This window comes from Dermacentor silvarum, chromosome 8 (assembly GCF_013339745.2).
Source record: "Dermacentor silvarum isolate Dsil-2018 chromosome 8, BIME_Dsil_1.4, whole genome shotgun sequence".
Lineage (NCBI taxonomy): Eukaryota > Metazoa > Arthropoda > Arachnida > Ixodida > Ixodidae > Dermacentor > Dermacentor silvarum.
In genome coordinates, this window is record NC_051161.1 from 160,902,457 (window position 1) to 160,925,154 (window position 22,698).

A 22,698-nucleotide genomic window follows, 5' to 3' on the forward strand; every position below is an offset into this window, starting at 1 on the left:
GATTTACCTTACCGATGATTTTACCCTTACCGTTGTCGTTAGGTCTCCGCCTCCTTCTGAGCTTTACCATCACCGAAGGGCACAGAAAGCTTTCTTCACAAGCACCGCCACCGGGATTATATCCCACGTAATTGAAGCAATGTGCCTGCGGGAGCTGGGCACGCTAACCACTACGCGACCGCCTCCTCCGGGCACCTTCAATATATATACTTGCCTTCCTGCTTCTCGTTTGACGAGAAACAATTGTACGCTCCTCATTCGCTTATACCGAATTAACCACTTCACTGTTGCGTAGTTTCCTTACAATTGCAGCGTGTCAGTTGGGTCTATATATATCTCTCTCTTTCTTGCTTTCATGCTACTCTCCAATCCTTCCTCCGATGTTGGTATACCATGGAATCGCCCTTGTCTCAACATGTCATCACCGCAGAAAAAATTGCCGTAAATTCCAATGCACTGAGCAGACCCTAATGAGCGCGCCGGTCTCGTCGCTGAACGTGGCACTTGATTGAAAAATACTTGAAATATCGATTAGTATGTGCACCGCACTCAAGCATTCTGTAATAATAGTACGTAGGAGTTGTTCCTGCAGCGATGACCTATAGTTGCGTCACAGTTGTGCGTCGTTGAGGCCGCCAACATGTGTCACTTATGGGAGTTCGGCGTGTTCACAACACGACAGCCGTCAATTGTGCAATGTCAAGCTTCCTCGACGACAAGCGTTGCCAAGACAGCACGCAGGTTTTCCAAGTCTTTCTCGGGGCACAGGCGAAGGCAGAACTCATTCTTCATCAGGTTAAGCAATTCGTCGACGTCCCTTATATCCCGCTTCTCCACGGCGTCGTAACCAGATCCGCGCAGGCGGCGCCTGTAGCGACCGTTGAACAAGGTTAGCCACGCTTGGCCGTCAGTGCGACTCATCATGAGCACACGGCGCATTATGGAATCGGGATTAGTGCACGTGTACCAGTTGAGGGGCACGCAGTCACGCCAACGCTGATCACGGGGTTCGATGCGGTACATCTGTACCCAGTCATCGCGGCCTCGGACGCAAAGTTCCAGCGTACCCGGGTCGCAGTCTTCGTCAGCGCCCAGCATCCGCAGCCTGTACGGGTGGTCGGCGCTCCCTTCCGTTTCTTTCAGGGGCAGAGGAAAGTACGGGTTGGCCGCACCGAATCCGACGTCGACGAGGTGGTCGCCCTCAGGGAGCTCCACTACGAGTACCACGTGCTGCTGCAGCGGCATCGGTGCATCCCGAGGAAGACCCCAGCGAACGCGAGCCATGCGCAGACGAAGCCGGTAGCCCAGCGCTTGGAGAAGACGGGCGAACAGTGAGTTGAGCTCGAAGCAGTAGCCGCCGCGTCCGCTTTCGACAATCTTGGCGAACAGCGAGTTGACATCGAGTGCAATTGTTCGTCCCAGCAAGACGTCGACGTTCTCGAAGGTCACGCGTTGCAGGTGCGCTTCCATGAGAGTACGAAGCGTGTCGATGTTTGCGGTGAAGGGCTCTCGCTTGGGAACGCCGATACGAGCCAAGTACGCGGCCGTTTGCTGCGCGGTCAGTGGATCCATTTCCAAAGATCGGCGATTCAACTCCAGGCGCCCGGTTACTCATACGATGCGGCTCTTAGGTTAATGTTGACACGACGCAAGACGGCTTCCGAATGAGCGGAGGCGATGAGAGCCGCCGCGGCCCTGTCGTTTCGAAGGCGAGCGCAGAAAGGTCGGCTGTCGACCTCGAATGGAAGGCCTTGAGGAAAGGCGGAAGTAATCACTCGCCGGCTCTCGCCGTACTTGCAAGGCGTGCATCCCGAGAAGCCGTACTTTGGCCGCACGGACAGGCTGCGCCATCGCCCGTTAACAAAGGGAACGAGAGCGATGTTGCGTAAAATAATGGCAAACAAAATAAAAAGCGAGCCTGTTTGTTCGACGACGCTTACCCAAGCACGCGTTTTGTTAATCTCGCTTCTGTTAATCTGTTGGCACCACTGTGAAAGCAGCAGGGCGAAGGCGTTGAAGCATTTGCAGAGAGAGAGAAAAGAAGTAGTAGGGGAGGGAAGGAAGGAAAGTTAACGATGACAAAATACCGAGGGTGACGCTTAGTCTGGATTAAACAACGTGACAACAGAAGCTATAGCGCTCTAGCTATTCTTGCTATTTCTTCGGCACATTTATGTTAAGATCCAAATCATGGTTATAGCGAGTTCAACAAGAGAATAAACTGCTTTCATTTAAACTTTCGATCAGGAAGGAACAAATATGAAGACATAGAATATTTTTTTAGTGATATATACGTTTCCCATTTCATGTTCTTATGTTTACGGAAACTTGGTTTCGTAATGATGCGGAAGCTTTTTATTTGCCAGCGTATAATTGTTACTGCCTAAACCGTGATAGTAGGCGAGGAGGTGGAGTGTGCATCTTAACGCTTCGGGAAATGAATTGTGAAATTTTTTCAGTGTTTACATGTGTCACGCCCGATTACGAAGTGATTACCGTAAAATGTGGTTCCTTTGTGTATCTGCTACCGCCCACCGGGGCGAAACATATCCAATTTCTTATCCTTCTTGGATGCACTTCCGTAATTTGTTGATGACTACAAGTGTACAGTAATCATCGGAGGATATTTGAGCATTAACTCTATGCTGATAGCGCCATGAACTTGACTTGGAATCATTATTAAACGTTCACTTATGTCACAATGTAATAACTGTACCTACACGTATTACTGAAACCACAGCCACAACATTATATGTCTTCATAGCCAATTATAACAGTTCTTACATTAAGGCAGGCGTTATTAATTATGCTATAAGTGATCACTTGCCTGTTTACATTTCACTGTCTCAAACTAACACTTTAAAAAAGCAGAAGCACTCTTACGTGTACCGTGAAATAAACCCTATCACGCAGTTAAAATTCCGGGACTGCTTGTCTAACGTAGACTGGTACGATGTTTTCAAAGAAAACGACCCAGATGCAGCCTATGAAAAGTTTTTACGCAAATTCATACGAATTTATGATGAATGTTTCCCCTACAAAACATCTGGTAGGTCTAGAAAGTGTAGGAAACCGTGGATGAATCATGAACTCCTCAGCCAAATACGAAAACGCGAACAACTTTACAGATCGTTTGTTGAAGTAAGGTCTGCGGAAGCACTTTAAACTTATAAAGCATTCAGAAACCGCGTCAACAAAAATATTCGCTTTGCCAAAAAGGAACATTACACCGATCTGTTCAGCTCTTCTCGAGGGAGTTCTGAACAGCTTTGGAAAAAATTGAGATCGGTAATTGGTCATGTTCCTAAACCGCTTACGAAACTAGTAAAGGACGGAATGGAGTTAGAAGGCTCGGAGTGTTCTAACGCATTTAACCCATATATGGGTTAAATGCGTTTTCAATGAAACTTTTTTTTTTTTTTTTTTCACTTGCAGTCAGGAGATTCCCTACAGTTCATTTTACCCTACCCTTCTCGCGTGCAAGTCTTGGTTAGCGTGGGACACTCCTCGCCACGTGCTTTCAGTCGTTTTCAATGAAACTTTTTTTTTCATTGAAACGTATAGTAGAAACAGCGGTGTCCTACATATAGGACACCGCTGTTTGACCGACCGCAAACGATAAACTTTTGCATTTATCACAATGATATTGCTTTCAGAGCATATTCAATTACTCAGGAATAACTGACAAAATTTTCGACATCAATAATTATTTGAATTTATATTACTTGCATCAGGTAAGGCTGGGCAGATCGGGGGTCGTTGTTGTGTCACTGTGTCGCGCGTGTAGCGTTGAAGTAACGTAATAAAAGACATATGGACGTATAGTAGAAACATTTTTTTTTTCACTTGCAGTCAGGAGATTCCCTACAGTTCATTTTACCGCAGAAGAGATCCGCAAACGTTCAACGACATTTCGCTTTTCTTTCGCTTTTGCAATGCAGGTTTCGGGTTGCAATGCAGCCCGCACTGCTGTGTCGCCATTGCTGTCGAATGTGCTCATATTATCCATGCCTTGCTTATTTTGGCCGGTGATGTTGAAACGAACCCCGATCCTGACATTCCTGAAAGCCTACTAACCGAATTGCGAAAACTAACCGCCGGTCAGAACCAGCTGATCACTGAAATTCGGGGTCTTAAGTCGCAACTTACTTCTACCGACAAAGCAATTACTGCTCTAAGGAAACGAATGAACCTTGAGGGGCACTACCAGACGCTTTTGCCCATTCGAAACGAAGTGGATGCAATGCGCACCACGACTGAGCAGGCTATTTTTCGTATTTCCGAGCTCGAAGCACGTATCGACGATGCCGAAAATCGTTCACGGCGGGACAACTTAATTTTTTACGGCATTCCTGAGCCTTCCGGCTCGGAAACCACTGCCGACTGCGAAAGATTGATTGTGGATCTGTGCCGCGATAAGTTGCACCTGATGACTGATCCAAAAGGGTGCACATCGCATCGGTCGTCACTCCCCCAATCACTCTCACCCCCTCATAGCAAAATTTACATTCCATATAACCAAAGTAAGCATCCTTTCGAATGCCGAAGGCTCAAGGGCACTGACTACAGTATTAGTGAGGACTTTCCGCGATCTTTTCGAAATTCCCGAAAAGATCTCCTTGCGTTCGCAAAAGGTAAAGGCGTTCCGTTTTCTCTCCGCTTTAAGACATTGTTCATTGGTTCAAGACGATATACTTTTGATGCCGCCTCGAGTAGTCTTAAAGAGCTGGCATAGCAGCTACATCACCCCAAACAGAAAAATAACGTAACACCGACTTGCTCCAGAGGTAGCGCTTCGCTTTCTATAATATACACCAACGTGCGCAGTTTCCTCCCAAAGCGTGAATTGGTGTCTAACATAGTCTTATCAACCGGTAGTGACATACTATTACTTCCTGAGACATGGCTGAGCAGCGCCGTTACTAATAGCGAAGTTCTAGCAGACCTGCGCGGTTTCTGCCTCTATAGGAACGACCGCGCAGGAACCCGTGGTGGTGGTGTACTAGTCGCTGTTCGCGAGCAGTTGCCATGCTCGCTAATTACCATTACGTCAGATATTGAGATGTTATGGGTGATAATCCACACCTTTCCAAAAAAAGTTGGACGCGCTTCAAAAACAAACTAAGTGAACTTACAAAGAAATTTATTCCTAAAGTCACCTTTCGTTCTTCTCAGCAAAAACCATGGTTCACAAAAGGCCTAAAACGCCTAGAAAAAAAAAAGCGTCTGTATCGCGCCGCCAAACAGAGTGGACGCCCATGCGCATGGGATAAATATTATGAAGCCGAACAGAGCTACGTTGACGCACGGCGTCACGCTAAACGCTCCTTTTATCAGAATGATCTACCAAACCTATTAATCAATAATCCGAGGCAATTTTGGAGAATCATAAACAATAGCGAAACGCGCACTATTAAGATAACTAACGAATCGAACGACATTATTAATGATTCCGATTTCGCCGACGTGTTTAATACCGCCTTTGCTTCTGTGTTCACTAACGAATCTAATGCGCCTCCCGTTTCGTCATCGCTTAGTATAAACTCGTCAATGCCAGCCATTGCCTTCAATGTAGACGGTATTTGCGCGGTCATCGATAAAATCAAGTGTTCGTCATCTTCCGGCATGGACGAGATTAACTAAAAAATTTAAAAAAACACTAAGCTTATTTCTGCAGCCTATTTGTTTTTGATATCTGCCCAGTCTCTTTCTTCAGGTTTCATTCCAGATGACTGAAAAATCGGGAAGGTCGTTCCAGTCCACAAATTAGGTAACAGAAACTCGCCTCTTAACTACTGCCCCATCTCCCTAACAAGCGTCCCTTGCAAAATCATGGAACAAGTCATCTACTCTCTTATCATGAATTTTCTGGACTTTAATCACTTTTTCCATCCCGCCCAGCACGGCTTCCGCAAAGGTTTCTCCTGTGAAACACAGCTGGCCATCTTCCTGCATGATGTTCACACTAACCTTGACAGTAACATACAAACTAACATAATTTTCCTGGATTTCTCTAAAGCCTTCGATAAAGTCCCTCATCAACGTCTAATATTGAAACTTACAAGACTTAATCTGCATCCTGATGTTTTGAATTGGATTATTGAATTTCTTAGTAACCGCTCCCAATCTGTCATTATAAATAATCACCTATCTAGACTAACCCTGTGCCAGTAACATCAGGCGTCCCTCAAGGATCGGTTCTTGGCCATCTATTATTTCTAATATATATTAATGACTTACCTTCACATGTGTCCTGTAATATCCGAATGTTCGCCGATGATTGTGTCATTTATCGCACTGTACGTAATACCTACAACCAAACAGCCCTGCAGAAAGGCCTCTCCAATATACTAACATGGTGTGACGATTGGTTAATGTCACTTTATGTAAAAAAAATGTAAAGTTATGTCTTCCACTCGTAGCCCTAATCCCCTGGTATTTCAGTACCAAATCGGAAGCATGCCTCTCGAACTATAGTAGAGTCCTATAACTACCTAGGTATCACCGTATGCAGCGATCTGTCCTGGCATAAACATATTGTTACGGTGAAGGGAAAGAAGAAGGTGACGCGAACGAGAGGAAGACGAAGTCTCTGGCCGTTGCCTGAACGTCATATTTCTTCGCTTGTAAATATACATCCTTCTACACTCTTGGGCCTGCTTTCTTCCTGCAACATTTTGGTGGAAGGTGCGGGGTACAATCACGGAACTTCGCAGTGGACGTCATCTACCTGCCGCCACAATGGCAGATCAACCGACACAACCGACAACGCCTCAGCAGTCCACGCCAACGGTCATCCTCACTCATCTGCGGGACCCGGGGACATTTTGTGGCACGGACAACACCGACGTCGAGGACTGGCTTGCGATGTACGAACGAGTGTGCGACAACAACAGGTGGGGTCCAACAATGATGCTAGCAAACCTCATGTTTTATCTGAAAGGAACTGCGAAGCAATGGTACGATACGCATGAAGCTGACCTAACAAGCTGGGATGTCTGCAAAGAAAAAATGCGTGACCTGTTTGGCAGACCTGTCGGTCGTCAGTTGGCAGCAAAAAAAGAACTTGCATGCCGCGCTCAGACGTCCACAGAATCCTATGTCGTGTACATACAGGATGTGCTGGCTCTCTGCCGCAAGGCTGATAACACCATGACCGAGGCGGACAAGATTGGTCACATACTCAAAGGTATTGCGGACGACGCCTTCAATCTCCTGATGTGTAAGGATTGTGCCACTGTGGATGCAATTATAAAGGAGTGCCGGCGCTTCGAACAAGCGAAAGGCCGCCGCGTCCCTCAACATTTCGACAGGCTGCCCAATACCGCCGCGACATCTTCGTGCGCAGACCCGCCGCGGTTCGTTCAGCCGACAGGATCAGAAGATCTAACGCGTATCGTTCGCCGTGAGCTTGAGGCCATGGCTCCGGCTCCAATTCGTTCCGACTGTCGGGAAAGTGTGCCCGCTATCTCGCTTATACAAGCGGTCGTTCGGGAAGAAATAGCGAGTTTGGGCATTCCATCTCTCTGCTCGGTCCGCCATACGAACACCTACCAGATTTCTCCGGCCGCTCGCTCCCAGACGCAAAGCTTCCTGCCACTCCGCCGCAACCTCGCTGACTGGCGCACACCGGATGACAGACCCATCTGTTTTAATTGTTCCGGTATTGGACACATCGCCCGTCATTGCCGTAATCGCTGGTCGTCGTCTCCTCGGTGGTCGTCTCCGGGTCACTACCGCCAAGTCCAAGACAATCGCACTTTCTCGCCCTACACGCCGCCTCGGAACATCAACGCCGACAGTGCTCCACCAAGATCCAGCCGCTCCCCGTCTCCGCAAGGCCGTCGGTCCCGTTCGCCTCTCGTTCACCGCTCTTCGTCCCCATCTGCAACCGGTCGCTTCCCTTCGGGAAACTAGGCGGTGCAGCTCCCGGAGGTGAAGCTGCAACTCCGACCCGGCCCACAAATCCTCTGTTGACCCTGCCTACACGTGGAAACCTACTGGACATTGAAGTTGATGGTGTTCCTGTCACATCTCTCGTTGACACAGGAGCGCAGCTTTCAGTTATGAGCGCTGCTCTCCGCCGAAGGCTCAAAAAGGTTCTGACTCCCGCCGTACCGTGCACTGTGCGAGTCGCCGATGGGAGTACTTCACCTGTTCTTGGAATGTGCACAGCACGCGTGACCATTGCGGGCCATTATAGCGTTGTTTTATTTATCGTCCTCGAGCACTGTCCACACGACCTAATTCTCGGCCTCGACTTCCTTTCGAAACACTCTGCCCAAATTGACTGCTCCGCAGGTGTAGTACAGCTGGATCTGCCGCTTCCTGCCGACGCAGACGCAACAACTTGTGCTTCACCCCGCTTATGTTCTGCTGAGTTTGCACGGCTGTCTCCACAGGCGGCTACCAATGTCCTCCTGACGCCCTGTCCTCCCGTACCTGATGGCGAGTACGTAGTGTCTCCGCTTACTGACGTGGTTTTGTCACGAAATATTGCGCTACCGAGCACCTTAATCCGGATCCTCGAAAACTGCACTCGGGTGCCCATCCTCAATTTTGGATTTTCGACGCATGTGCTGCCACACGGCATTGCCGTCGCACTTATCACTCCTTTGGATGAATTTGAGATTTCTTCTTTGGCCTCCGAATCCTTCCTGAGTACCAACGCACCTTTGTCACCCATTCCTTCGTGCTCGACGCCTGCGGACGATGTTTGTAAGATGATCGCCCCTGACCTTCCGACCTTCCTTCCGAGCAAACAACAGCTCTTCGTCACCTCCTGTCATCTTATCGAAATATCTTTGATTTGGACGACCGTCCACTTGGTCAGACATCTGTTGCCACGCATCGCATCAACACCGGTGACGCCAGCCCCATTCATAGGCGGCTATATCGTGTCTCCGCAACAGAAAGGACCATAATCCAGAAAGAGGTCGACAAGATGATGGACAAGGACATCATTGAACCTTCCAGTAGCCCGTGGGCATCACCGGTTGTCTTAGTAAAGAAAAAAAATGTGGTTGATCCCTCTTATATAGGAATCGGTATAGAACACGAAAGTGAAACGTGTCTTCACAGAAGTAGTGTAATGTTTATTGCACATTGATATATAATGTCTATTGGTGTTTTGTGGCTAAAGCGCCCTTAGGCGTTGATGCACCCACGCTGACGCCTGGTGGCACGTCTCCTCCATCACGACTACCAACGTCGATGACCATGAGCAACCGTCGTGCATATGGAAGCTGCACTACGCTGTACACGCTAGCACAACGCGAAAGACGAAGCACGTAACTGACACACTAATACAACGCGCAAGACAAAGCACGTAACTGAATCGTCACCGAGTCAAATCAGCGCGTACAGCGCGTCGTAATTGCAGCCTCCGCGATCAACTTCAGAAACATTTTCAGAGCTAATTGCGGAGGCCACGCTCCGCTATGCTGAGTACGGTGAACGCCACCTAGGTGGCGTTGGTAGTGCTTCTTGATGCCAGCGTCCCTTCGAATGCTGGCATCGAGGCGTCGTAGTGTTGACACCACCGAAGCGTTCACTGTCGGTGCGCGTTAGTGTCATAATGCAGTACTTCTCTTTTCTGCTCGTAGGCGGCGGCACCGCCCCGAGCAAGAGCGCGGGTACACGGAGGAGTGTTAGATATATAAGGCGCGTCTGTGTAGCTCTCTGCAAATGCGTTTGTGGCGCAATGGGTTAAACGCTCGGCGATCTATCGTCGCGGACCGAGAGGTCGTGGGTTCGATTTCCAGATTTTGCATGTTTGTGGAACTTTTTCTTCTGGTTTCTTTCTTTGTATTATATGTTCGTGTACATTGTAAGCTGACGTATTTCCGTGACGGAAATACGTCAGTGAAGTCTTGGTGGACCCCGGCATAAAACACTTTCGTGTTAAAAAGACAACTCGTGGCGCTTCTGCATTGACTACCGTCACCTCAACAAGATAACAAAGAAGGATGTTTATCCCCTGCCTCGCATTGACGACGCTCTTGACTGCCTTCATGGATCCCAATACTTTTCACCAATTGACCTCCGCTCCGGCTATTGGCAGATTAGCGTCGACGAGATGGACCGCGAGAAAACCGCCTTCGTCACACCGGACGGTCTGTACCAATTTAAAGTCATGCCCTTTGGATTATGCAATGCGCCAGCTACATTCGAGCGCATGATGGACTCTCTGCTGCGCGGCTTGAAGTGGTCTACATGCCTCTGTTACCTCGACGATGTGATTGTGTTTTCGTCGAACTTTGAGAGCCACCTGAGGCGCCTCACGACCATACTCTCCGTGTTTCGCAGGGCTGGCCTTCAGCTAAACTCCTCCAAGTGCCATTTCGGTCGCCGTGAAATTACCATGCTCGGCCATCTCGTAAACGCCGCCGGAATCCAGCCTGATCCACAGAAAGTCCACGCTGTGCGCAATTTTCCTGTACCTTGTTCAACAAACGATGTCCGTAGTTTTCTGGGCTTATGCTCTTATTTCCGGCGATTTGTGAAACAATTTGCCGACATCGCTCGCCCTCTCACTGACCTTCTTAAGAAAGATGCCTCTTTCTCTTGGGGACCACAGCAGGAGCAAGCCTTCTCTACCCTGATCGAGCGGCTTACAACCTCCCCGATTCTGTCACACTTTGACCCTTCTGCGCCTACTGAAGTACGAACTGACGCGAGTGGTTATGGCATCGGCGCTGTCCTCGCTCAACGCCAACAGGGCCACGACCGTGTCATCGCTTACGCCAGCCGCCTTCTTTCCACGCCCGAGCGAAATTACTCCATCACTGAGAGGGAATGCCTCGCGCTGGTATGGGCGGTCGCGAAATTTCGGCCGTATCTTTTCGGTCGGAGCTTCTGCGTCGTAACCGATCATCACGCCCTCTGCTGGCTCTCCTCTTTGAAGGACCCAACTGGACGACTTGCACGTTGGGCATTGCGTCTACAAGAATATACATTTTCTATTACGTATAAGTCAGGGCGCCTGCATAAAGACGCTGACTGCCTGTCCCGCAATCCCGTGGATCAACCGGACGATACCGATGCAGACTCGGACATCAGTATTCTGTCTCTCTCCGGCTTTCTCCATATTGGCGACGAGCAACGCCAAGATCCTGTTCTTCGAACACTTATGGAACGCCTAAGCTCCTCGCCTAATGACCCGTCTCTGCGGATGTTCACCTTGCGCGATGGAACTTTATACCGTCGTAGTGTTCGTCCTGATGGCCCGGAGCTGCTCCTAGTCGTTCCAAAGCACCTTCGACTGGCCGTGCTCCAGCAACTTCACGACGCTCCTACTGCTGGACATCTGGGCATCACTCGTACTTACGACCGCCTGCGGCACCGCTTCTTCTGGCCCGGCATTTATCGCCCTGTGCGCCGTTATGTCACTTTTTGCGACCTGTGTCAGCGCCGCAAGACGCCTGCTATGCCTCCTGCTGGTTTGCTTCAACCAATTGCTATCCCTACAGAGCCCTTCTTCCGTGTGGGCCTCGACCTCCTTGGCCCCTTTCCTATTTCTATGAAAGGAAACAAATGGATTGCTGTAGCAACAGATTATGCCACGAGATATGTCATTACACGAGCGATGCCAACCAGCTGCGCTACAGATGTCGCCGACTTCCTACTATACGACGTCATCCTGCACCACGGCGCCCCTCGCCAGTTACTCACGGATCGCGGCCGCTACTTTCTCTCGAAGGTCGTCGATGATCTGCTCCGCTCCTGTTCTACAGAACACCAGCTCGCTACCGCATACCACCCTCAAACGAACGGCCTCACCGAACGACTCAACCGCACACTAACCGAAATGCTGGCCCTGTACGTTTCCGACGATCACCGCGACTGGGACGTCGCTTTACCGTACATCACTTTCGCATACAACTCGTCCCGTCACGATACTGCCGGATTCTCCCCATTTTACCTTTTGTATGACCGCGACCCCACCTTGCCCTTCGACACGTTGCTACCTTCCGCAGTACAATCACCCAGCACTGGTTACGCTCGCGATGCTGTTGCCTTAGCCGCCCAGGCCCGAGAGGTCGCCCGTCATCGCCTCACAGTCTCGCAAGCTTCTCAAAAACGACGCTACGACCTTCGGCACCGAGACCACCATTTTTCCCCTGGTTCCCTTGTCCTTCTCTGGACGCCTTCACGTCGAGTCGGCTTGTCGGAAAAACTCCTTTCCCGTTATTCTGGTCCATACCAGATCTTACGACAACTGTCCGACGTGACATACGAGATCGCCCCAGTCGGTCAGCCTTCAGTGTCTCCCAACGTCACCAGCGATGTTGTTCACGTCGCCAGGCTCAAGCCCTATGTCTCCCCATTAAGCGACGCTCCATAACCTGCACCGGGACGGAGCTAACCCCACCGGGAGGGTGATGTTACGGTGAAGGGAAAGAAGAAGGTGACGCGAACGAGAGGAAGACGAAGTCTCTGGCCGTTGCCTGAACGTCATATTTCTTCGCTTGTAAATATACATCCTTCTACACTCGTGGGCCTGCTTTCTTCCTGCAACAATATTTCTAACATCATATCATCTGCTAATGTTCTACTAATTCTACTAGGTTATCATCTGCTAATGTTCTACTGTAAAATCTACTAGGTTTTTTAAAGCGTAATCTCCGTCAGGCCCCTCAAATAGTAAAACTGCTTGCCTACAAATCCCTTGTTCGAGCAAAACTAGGATATGCATCTGCCATCTGGAGCCTGCACCAAACATATCTTATCAACTCACTTGAATCTGTTCAGAACCGCGCTACTAGGTTCATTCACTCACAACATTCATATGACGTCAGTATTTCTGCACTTAAAACACAATCCGGATTAACGCTAATATCTAATCACCGACGCATCGCTAGTCTTGAGCTCTATCACAAGTTCTTTTTCAGTGTCCTTCATCATGCGCCATACATCATTCGTGCGGCACGCATCTCTCATCGCACCAGTCATCCGCAGAAAGTCGCTCGCCCGCGTGCCCGAACCACTAATTTTTCCGCCTCGTTCATTCCTCGAACAGCTAAAGACTGGAACGGCCTTCCTGCTGACATTGTTTACATCACTTGCCCGTCTTTGTTCCAACAGCGGGTGATTGATCACTTTACATATTGTGAGCGCATTTTGCGCATATCGTCGTCGTCATCTGTACATACGACTCATCATCTTGTGTGAGCGCTATTTGTTCATATCGTCGTCTTCATTTGTACATACGACTCATCATCATCTTTTGTCTCGTGCGGTGCTTCGTCTCTGACTCGGGCGGCTGCTCAGAAATAAAGGCATCGCATCGGCCGACGTCTCACAAGTGGTGGAGAGTGCTTTCGATTCCCACGTCCTCTTACTTTCCCGATTCCCCTGGAGCTCCGATCCGGTCGTCGTTTGCTCTCGCCTACCACGGTGATGGCAGAAACCAACCCGTCCACCAGTGCTGCTACCACCTCTGCTCAGCCCGCTGGGCCTACCTGGACGGTGAACACCACACACCGAGATCCTCCCGTCTTTGCCGGCCTCCGCGGCGACGACGTCGACGATTGGCTCGATCACTACAACAGAGCCAGCGACGCCAATCATTGGGACGACACGCACAAATTGCGGTATGTCGCTTTTTACTTGACCGAAGTTGCGAAGACATGGTTTTTTAACCACGAAAGTGACTTTTCGGACTGGTCATCATTCACCCAGCAATTTCGCCAGATATTCGGCATGTCCTCTGGACGCTCCGCCGTCGCGAAACAGAAGCTGGCAACGCGCATACAAGAGCAAGACGAGTCCTATACGTCCTATATTGAGGACGTCCTCGCTCTCTGCCGCCGCGCACAGAGTGACATGGCGGAAGCTGATCGCGTTCGCCACATACTGAAAGGCATCAACACGGTCGCCTTTAATGCTCTCGTCATGCAGAACCCAAACTGCGTTGGGGATATTATCACGGCCTGCCAGCGTCTAGACACGCTCCAGTCTATTCGCCTGCCACGCGCCTCTACCGACCCTCATCTCAACGGTGATGCTGAGCTGCGCGCCCTGATACGCACTCTCATCAGGGAGGAGCTTCACGGCCATCTTTCTGGACCTACGACGCTTGCAACCGTTCGCCCCGCTCCTCCTGGACTGCGTGACATCGTCAAGGACGAACTGGCGTCGATGACAAACGTCCAAATGGACAAGTCTACTGCACCATTTCGTCCGCCAAGTTATGCCGAAATTGCCTCCCGGCCTCCCTCGACCATTCAGTCTCCACGTGCCGAAGCTTACCGCGACCCCCTAGCTTCGCTGGCAGCGAATACTCCTGCAGAGCCGTACTACTCTCCGTGGCGGTCGTCGCGCCCTGTTTGTTTCTACTGCGGTATTCGCGGCCACATTTCTCGCTTCTGCCGTCGGCGTCAGCAAGATGAAAGGCGGGGCTATGCTACCTTTGAGCGAGACAGCGCACATAGGTTTGACTCCTACGTTCCCGGGCGTCACCCAGGTGAAAGGCGAGGCTATGACACCTTTGAGCGAGAAAGGATACCAGGCCCAGATTCGTACGTTCCCGGACCGTACACAACCTCTTCCGGTCGCTCTCCTTCACCTTCCCAGGACATGGCTCGAGCATCCCGCTCGCCCCGGCGTCGCTCTCCTTCACCTTACCGCCGTTCCTCATCGCCCTTGCGTGCTGCTTCCCACGTTGTGGACACCCGTCCGGAAAACTAGAGGCTGCAGTTTTCGGAGGAGAAACTGCATCGTATCGGACTGTCCCAATTCCTCCTGCTCGCCCCGCCAATTTGCTCTCAGTTTGTGTGGAAGGTGTTTCCGTCGACGCCCTTGTAGATACTGGAGCCGCTATTTCTGTTATACATCGTGAACTGTGCTTCCGTCTGCGAAAAGTGCAAACGCCGTATGTTGGTCCGGTCCTGTGTGGTGCCAATGACGTTCCCATCTTTCCTACCGGAGAGTGCACAGCTCGCGTCCTGATAGACGGTATTCGTCACCATGTGCAATTTGCGGTGCTTTCGACGTGCGCTCATGAGATGATATTAGGATGGGACTTCCTGTCCGCTGCTTCTGCACTAATTTCGTGCGGCGACCCAAGCATCCACATCAGCGACACCGAGACTTATCCTGTTTTCGATTCCCCGTGTCCCAACCTCATTGCAGCAGCGGATTTTATTATACAACCAGACGAAGAACGTGTTCTTACCGTTGAGTCAACAGACATTGTCGACGGAGACGCATTGGTTGTACCTTTCTTAGCGCTGCATTTCTCGAGGACTCGCCATCGCTTCTTGCTTGGTCCGGTTCTCGAGTGGCTATGCCAACCTCACAGCCTTTAATACGACTCCTGAGCCACTACTACTGCCCAAAGGGTCTACCGTCGCCAAGCTCGCCGACGCTGCGCCGGTATGTGTCGTCAGTGTTTCGCCTGCCACATCTTCCGCGCATTGTACGCCCGCAGAAGGCCACACTAGTGCTATTAAGGCCACCTTGAGTGGAGATCTCAATCCGGCCCAGACGGATGCACTCCTCACCATTTTAATGAAGCATGCAGCTTGTTTTGACGTTTCTTCGCGAGGCCTGGGTCAGACCACTGTAACTACTCATCGAATTGAAACAGACGGCTCTCACATCATTCGCCGTCGCCCGTACCGTGTGTCACCTTCGGAGCGAAAAGTTATAGAAGAAGAAGTGAACGACATGCTGACACGCAACATTATAAGGCCTTCAGCAAGCCCTTGGTCTTCTCCTGTTGTGCTTGTTAAGAAAAAGGATGGTTCTGTGCGCTTTTGCATCGATTATAGGGCGCTAAACAAAATTACCCGCAAGGATGTTTATCCTATGCCTCGTATTGACGATGCTTTGGATACCTTACAAGGTGCCGAGTATTTCTCGAGCCTCGACTTGCGCTCAGGATATTGGCAGATTCCAATGCATGAGCAAGATAAAGAAAAGACTGCGTTTGCTACACCTGATGGCCTTTTCGAATTTAACGTGATGCCTTTTGGACTGTGCAATGCGCCAGCTATGTTTGAACGTATGATAGATACAGTACTCCGTGGCTTAAAGTGGAAGACATGCCTTTGTTACTTGGACGACATTGTCATCTTTTCGTCGAGTTTCTCCCAGCACCTACAACGTCTAGACCAAGTTCTGACGTGTCTATCAAAGGCTGGTCTCCAACTCAATACTAAAAAGTGCCGCTTTGCAAGCCGAAGTATTAAAGTATTGGGCCACGTCGTCAGTAAGCATGGCATCCAGCCTGATCCCGATAAAATCGCTGCAGTGCTGCAATTTCCGCCACCAACCACACTTAAAGAACTCCGCAGCTTTCTAGGACTCGCGTCCTACTTCCGCCGCTTTGTCCGTGACTTCGCCACCATCGCCGCTCCTCTACACAAACTTCTGACTTCGAGCGCGTCCTTTGTGTGGTCGAACGACTGTGAAGCCGCCTTCCAGACCCTCAAACGACTTCTCACGTCAGGGCCCGTGCTCCGTCATTTCGATGCAACCGCCCCTACTATTCTACACACTGATGCCAGTGGGCATGGACTTGGCGCTGTCCTGCTGCAGCGGAATCAGAAATCTGAAGAGCAAGTCGTGGCTTATGCAAGTCGTACGCTTTCTCCTGCTGAGCGCAACTACACAATTACAGAACAGGAATGCCTCGCCATCGTGTGGTCAATACAAAAATTTCGACCCTATCTCTACGGCCACCATTTCACAATTGTGACCGACCATCATGCCCTCTGTTGGTTGTCGTCCCTGAAAAACTTGTCTGGACGCCTAGGCCGTTGGGTACTGCGCTTGCAGGAATATGACTTTACTGTCACGTATAGGTCCGGCAAACAACATCAAGATGCCGACGCTTTGTCACGCTGCCCGCTGTCTCCAAACGCCCATGCTTCACCTTCGGTCTGCACGTCCCCATCTAGCCACACGTCTCAGAGCACGTCCAGTAGCCCGGGACAGGCGGTTGCCTCAGTTGACTTTCTTCCGTCCACTGACCTCGTCTCACTCCAGCGTACTGACCCATACTGCCGAACGCTGATCGACCGACTTACTGGCTTGGCACGACCCCCCAACAGTCGCTTAAGACGACAACTTTCACGTTTTAAGCTTCAGGGTGGAGCGTTATTTCGATTAATCTACCATCCTTCCGGTAACCGGTGGGTACCAGTCATACCTCGCTCACTTCGACTCCAAGTATTAGAAGCATTTCACGACGACGCGACGGCTGGCCACTTGGGCTTTCTTAAGACCTACGACCGCATCAAAACGCGTTGTTTCTGGCCGGGTCTTTCCGTCTCTGTCGCCAAATACGTTAGCTCCTGCGCGTCATGCCAACACAGAAAACGCTCGACATCCCTTCCAGCCGGTCCTCTGCAGCCTCTACCATGCCCGTCCACCCCCTTCGAAATTGTGGGCATAGACTTGTACGGACCCCTCCCACTCACGCCCGCTGGTCACCGCTGGATCGTTACCGCGGTGGATCATCTCACGCGGTACGCGGAGACAGCTGCTCTCCGCTCTGGTACTGCCTCCGAAGTCGCCGACTTTTTCGTGCACGCTATCGTTTTGCGCCACGGCGCACCTCGTGTCCTCCTGAGTGACCGTGGCAAGATGTTTCTTTCGCATGTTCTTCGTGAAGTCCTCCAGGCCTCTGACACCACCCATAAGACCATATCAGCGTACCATCCGCAAACAAATGGCCTTACCGAGCGTTTTCATCGAACTTTGTCCGACATGATGTCAATGTATGTTCGACCCGATAACACCAACTGGGACACCATCCTACCTTTCGTGACGTTTGCGTACAATACTGCCGTCCAACGTACAACCAATTACAGTCCCTTCTTCCTTGTGTAAGGGTCGTGCGCCGTCTTTCGTCTTGGACACTACACTCCTTTCAGCACCTGCGGCTTCATCCGCGTCTCTTCCTGAAGAATTTGCTGCTCGCATCGCCCGCTGCCGTGAAATTGCTCGCGCCAACACCGCTACCATTCAGGACAAAAGGAAAATTCGTTATGATGCGACGCGTCGCGTTGCTTCGTTCCGCCCAGGCGACGAAGTTCTTTTGTGGACACCTGTTCGCGCACCGGGCCTCTGTGAAAAGTTTCTCCAGAGATATCTCGGCCCCTACACCGTTTTGCAAAGAACTTCGGCCGTTAACTACCGCGTCACTCCTGTCAGCTCAGCTACTGACCGCCGCCGCCGCTCTACTGAAATCGTTCACGTCTCTCGCCTGAAACCTTACATTCGCCGTACCTACCCTTTCTAGCTTGCGGTTTTGCTGACCGCTTTCCTGAAGGGGGGAAGTTAGTGTGAGCGCATTTTGCGCATATCGTCGTCGTCATCTGTACATACGACTCATCATCTTGTGTGAGCGCTATTTGTGCATATCGTCGTCTTCATTTGTACATACGACTCATCATCATCTTTTGTCTCGTGCGGTGCTTCGTCTCTGACTCGGGCGGCTGCTCAGAAATAAAGGCATCGCATCGGCCGACGTCTCACAATATAACTAATGATGTGTACAAAATGTGGAACCTATGTTAAACCCGCCCCTTATTTAATACCCCCTCCGGGTGTCTTTAAGGACAATAAACTGAACTGACATTCTAAACCGCATTGACGCTGGGGAAGATGTACCGTCGACTGTGGCTATTCTTCCGCCCGAAAATCACGCGGCAGCAGTGACAGAGAAAGAAAGCGGTGATGAAGAAGGCACCGTTGTATGCTCCATTACTAGACTGCTTCAGCATTCATGAAAGCATGTGCGAGTACTTCGGAAAGCATGGATGCAAGCAGTTTATGATAGGGAAACCAATCCGGTTTGGCTCTAAATTGTGGCGCGTTTGCACGCCATTGGGCTATTCGCTTTCAGTTGAGCCCTACCAAGGGAGGTAATGTGAATGATAAAAACAAGCTTGTTCTAGGAGGATCTGTTGTTACAGAAATGGTGTCCAGGATGAAAGGAAAGCTTGATTACTCTTTTCATGTGTTCTTTGACAACTTCTTTTCAAGTCTCAAACTTGTTAGAATGCTTTCGTCAATGGGTGTCAAGTGCACAGGCACCGTGCGTGATAACCGAATAGAAAACTGTCCCATCCTCACACAGAAAGAAATGAAAAGTAAGACTTGAGGCTTCTACTATTACAGAGTCGACGCTGAATCTGAAGTTATCGTATGTCGCTGGAAGGACAACAGCACAGTGACCGTCGTCTCAAATGCTCACGGGGTCCGCAAATGGTAAAAAGGTAACCAACGCAAATGGTAAAAAGGTATTCAAGAGAGAACAGGTCCAAAGTCACGGTGGAGCAGCCATTCTTGATTTCTAGGTACAGTGGCAACATTGGAGGAGTTGATAGACTGGTCCAAAATATTGCCAAGTACCGCACAGCCATTAGAGGAAAGACGTGATATTCTTCACTCCTGACGTATCTTGTTGATGCATGTGTGAATAATGCATTCCAGTTATAAAGAATGGGAATGGACCAAACAGAGCTCCTCACATTTCAAAGGACGAAAGCGATGTCATACATGAAGAGTTATGGTTCGATTGCGTGGAAAAAGCATGCAATCTTCACTGGAAGCCCAAAGCCGATTTGACCGCATTGACCACACAGTGATCCCTCAAGACAAGCAAACAAGGTGTGCTCATTGCCATGGGAAGACCACTACACGTTGTGAAAAAAAGCGACATCGGAGTCCATGTCAAATGCTTCAAATTGTACCATTCAAATAAGTAGTATATGTGCCTAGTGTCCTATGTGTAGGACGGCTACAAAAACACAGTTCAAAAAAATTTTTTTTGAATAAAACGTTGATTCTGCTTTCTCAGGTCCCACACAAGCAATTATTACGGGAAAATAAATCACTTTCCTTAATTTCCCCAAGTTCAGGCATATATGGGTTAATAACTTTTTGTCTCTTTCACCCCTTTGTCGACGAATAATTAATTATATACCAACATTAAAATATAATGAGCACAATTTTCCTAGATCTGGTCAGTGAAAGCGAGGTAGTTTCGTCTTATATTAAGCTTAATAACAGCAAGTCCCTCGATCCATCACGAATATAAATTACAACAGTTAAATACGTTATCGATATCATAGCGAACGGTCTAGTTCACATTTTTAATATGTGCCTTACAACCGGAGTGTTCCCACGTAAGATGCAATGTGCGAAAGTTACTGTTAATACAACAAAGGTGACAGAAACGATTTTTCCAATTGTCCTATTTCCATCCTGGCAATTTTCTCAAAAGGGTTAGAGAAAATAATACTTCAACGAATCGCATCCTTCGTTAACAGATATAACATTCTAAACCCAGTACAATATGGTTTCTAAAATAATAAATCAACAGAACTAGCACTTCTTGCACAAAAAGAGAACATACTTGAAAACTTCGAAAATCACAACCTAGTTTTAGGTGTGTTTTTAGACTTCACAAAGGCTTGTGATAGCCTTAGTCATCACATTCTTCGCCAGAAGCTTAATCACTATGGTATTAGGGGTAACGCACACTCCTTAATATCATCGTACCTACGACACCGCTCACAATATGTAAAAATTAACGGGCACGCATCTTCCTCAAGAAAGATTAATTTAGGTGTACCTCAACGCAGCATCCTGGGCCCATTTTTATTTCTTTTATACATCAACGACATCGTCAGCGTTGATGAGACGGTAAAGTACATACGTTATCTACGCTGACGACACGAGCATTTGTTTCTCTGTTCGCTCCGTTGTTGATTTAGTAAATCATGCAAACATGGCTCTTGAATTAATTCAGGAATGGTCCCTACAAAACCACCTGGGTTTAAATATCGCAAAAACGAAAGCTTGATGTTTCATCCGCGTCATAAGGTGTGCCCCATGCATCCGCTATTTATTAATGGTATATCGCTTGAATACGTTCAGTCCTTCAAAACTCTAGGCGTCTATTTTTCTGCCACCATGTCATGGCATGCACACGTTGATTTCCTGGTTAAAACACTTTCACGTACTATTGGATTCCTGCAGCGAAATTGGGCAGTGCTTCCGGTTAACACAAACCTACATCTTTATAACGCGCTGTTCTCTTCCACTTTGAACTATGGTGCTCTTGTGTGGGGCACAACCACAAATTCTAACATTATGAAATTGTTTTTACTGCAAAAGCGAATTACTAGATTAACTTGTAAGATGCCCTACTTGTCCCATACAACTGAATTGTTTGCGAAATTACGCTTATTAAAGGTTGCATCATTTTACGAATACAGGCTTTTCCGCCACTACAAATTATGTACAAGAAAACAGGACAACGCTTTGCAAAACATAGCCAATCTTAAGATCAGCGCAGTTGCATATAACACACGTAATCCGGAACAGTGGGAGGTAGCACGAAATCGTACTATTGTAAACAGATGCTTCGATACCAGCTACCTTCACTGTTGAACCGGTTACAACAACAAAAAAAATGGTGCTGAAATTGCAAACATAACATGGCAAGAGCTTCGTGACTTGTTCTTGTAAATTTTCTATAACATTACTTGATTTCATTCGACTGTGTATTTGCATCAATCCTTCCAATGTTCCCGCTTTTTCTCTATGTTGCCTTTTTTCATAATTTTTTAATGTAGCTAAAACTGTTTACATAAGGTTCCTGTTATCCTAATGTTTAACAATCTTCCAACATGTATATTTATTCCTGTGTGTCACAGCTGTCCCCGATATGTCGTCGGCGCGAAGTCGATCGACGAGGTAGACAAGCTGGTTGGTCGTTCCGTACTCAAGCGAACACAGTGAAAAGAGTCAGAGTCGGGAGTAAACAAAAAAAAACAAGATATTTATCGGTTGATAAATGTACACAAATCAATAAAATAAATGAATAAAAAAGACACAAGACAGACTAACACACCTGAACTTAATATACACAATGATGAGGACAACTAAATACGAGCGATTAACAGTAGATATAAAAATGGAACAGTGCGAGGATCAAATACACAAGAATACACTTAACAGCATTTCACTAAAACAAAGTTCAAAAGAAATAAAAGTTCCAAAGAAACAAATGGTGTCATACGCATGGCCGGGCAGCAGCAGCAAGTCCATAAACCGTGAAGTCGGTGTACAAAGCTTTCCCGAAGAATGCTGGCGGTCCGATCTTGTCGAGGTGGATGCGAATTGCTGAGCTGGGTTTCCCGGGAGTCTATAGATCTGGCGACTTCCCTCAAGCAGGTTGAGCTAACTTGAGGTGAACTACCGCGAGCTTCCTTGCAGACGCTGGTTTGACGTCTCGTACGTCAACAAGTTCCTCGGAGTTCCGACGTGGCCACGCGGCCCAGGCGATACTGGACGGCACTAGCCCCCCAATGGCTTCTCAGCAGCGCATAGGTTCAGCTTCTAGACTAATCAGCAGGGCCCAAAACCTGCGCTTAAATAGCCTCTCCTTTCCTTAGTTCCCTATATAGTGAAACTGCCGGTATGTAGAGTTGTCCGAATTCACGGCTCCTAGCTCCCAACAGTCTTGGCCGCGCCCCTTTTCACCATGGGCGACAAACGCAGATTCTCCTCTCTCCGAATGTCAAGGGCCAAGGTCGAGCCCGGCACTACCACGTGGCCGTACACGCACACTTCGGGGTCCGTAATCGGCGTGTCGCGTCTCGAATCGAGATGCCACCCGTGAGGCCACGACGCTTTTGACGCCCGTAATTCGGCGTGTCTCGCTAATCAGCG

The 22,698-nt window shown here is 49.0% G+C and overlaps 2 protein-coding genes across 2 annotated transcripts in view; both read right to left on the reverse strand.

Annotated features, from left to right (window-relative positions):
- LOC119462542 (arylamine N-acetyltransferase) overlaps positions 1-22,698 on the reverse strand; it is a 72,778-nt gene that overhangs the window by 21,685 nt on the left and 28,395 nt on the right. The window lies entirely within an intron of this gene.
- On the reverse strand, positions 700-1,572 carry LOC119462543 (arylamine N-acetyltransferase-like). Its single transcript, XM_037723886.1, has one exon. The coding sequence runs from the start codon at positions 1,570-1,572 to the stop codon at positions 700-702; it is 873 nt and encodes a 290-aa protein (XP_037579814.1).

What these genes read in the sequence shown, in the direction of transcription:
- LOC119462543 (XM_037723886.1), bottom strand. Translation starts at nt 1,572, where the DNA reads ATGGATCCACTGACCGCGCAGCAAACGGCCGCGTACTTGGCTCGTATC.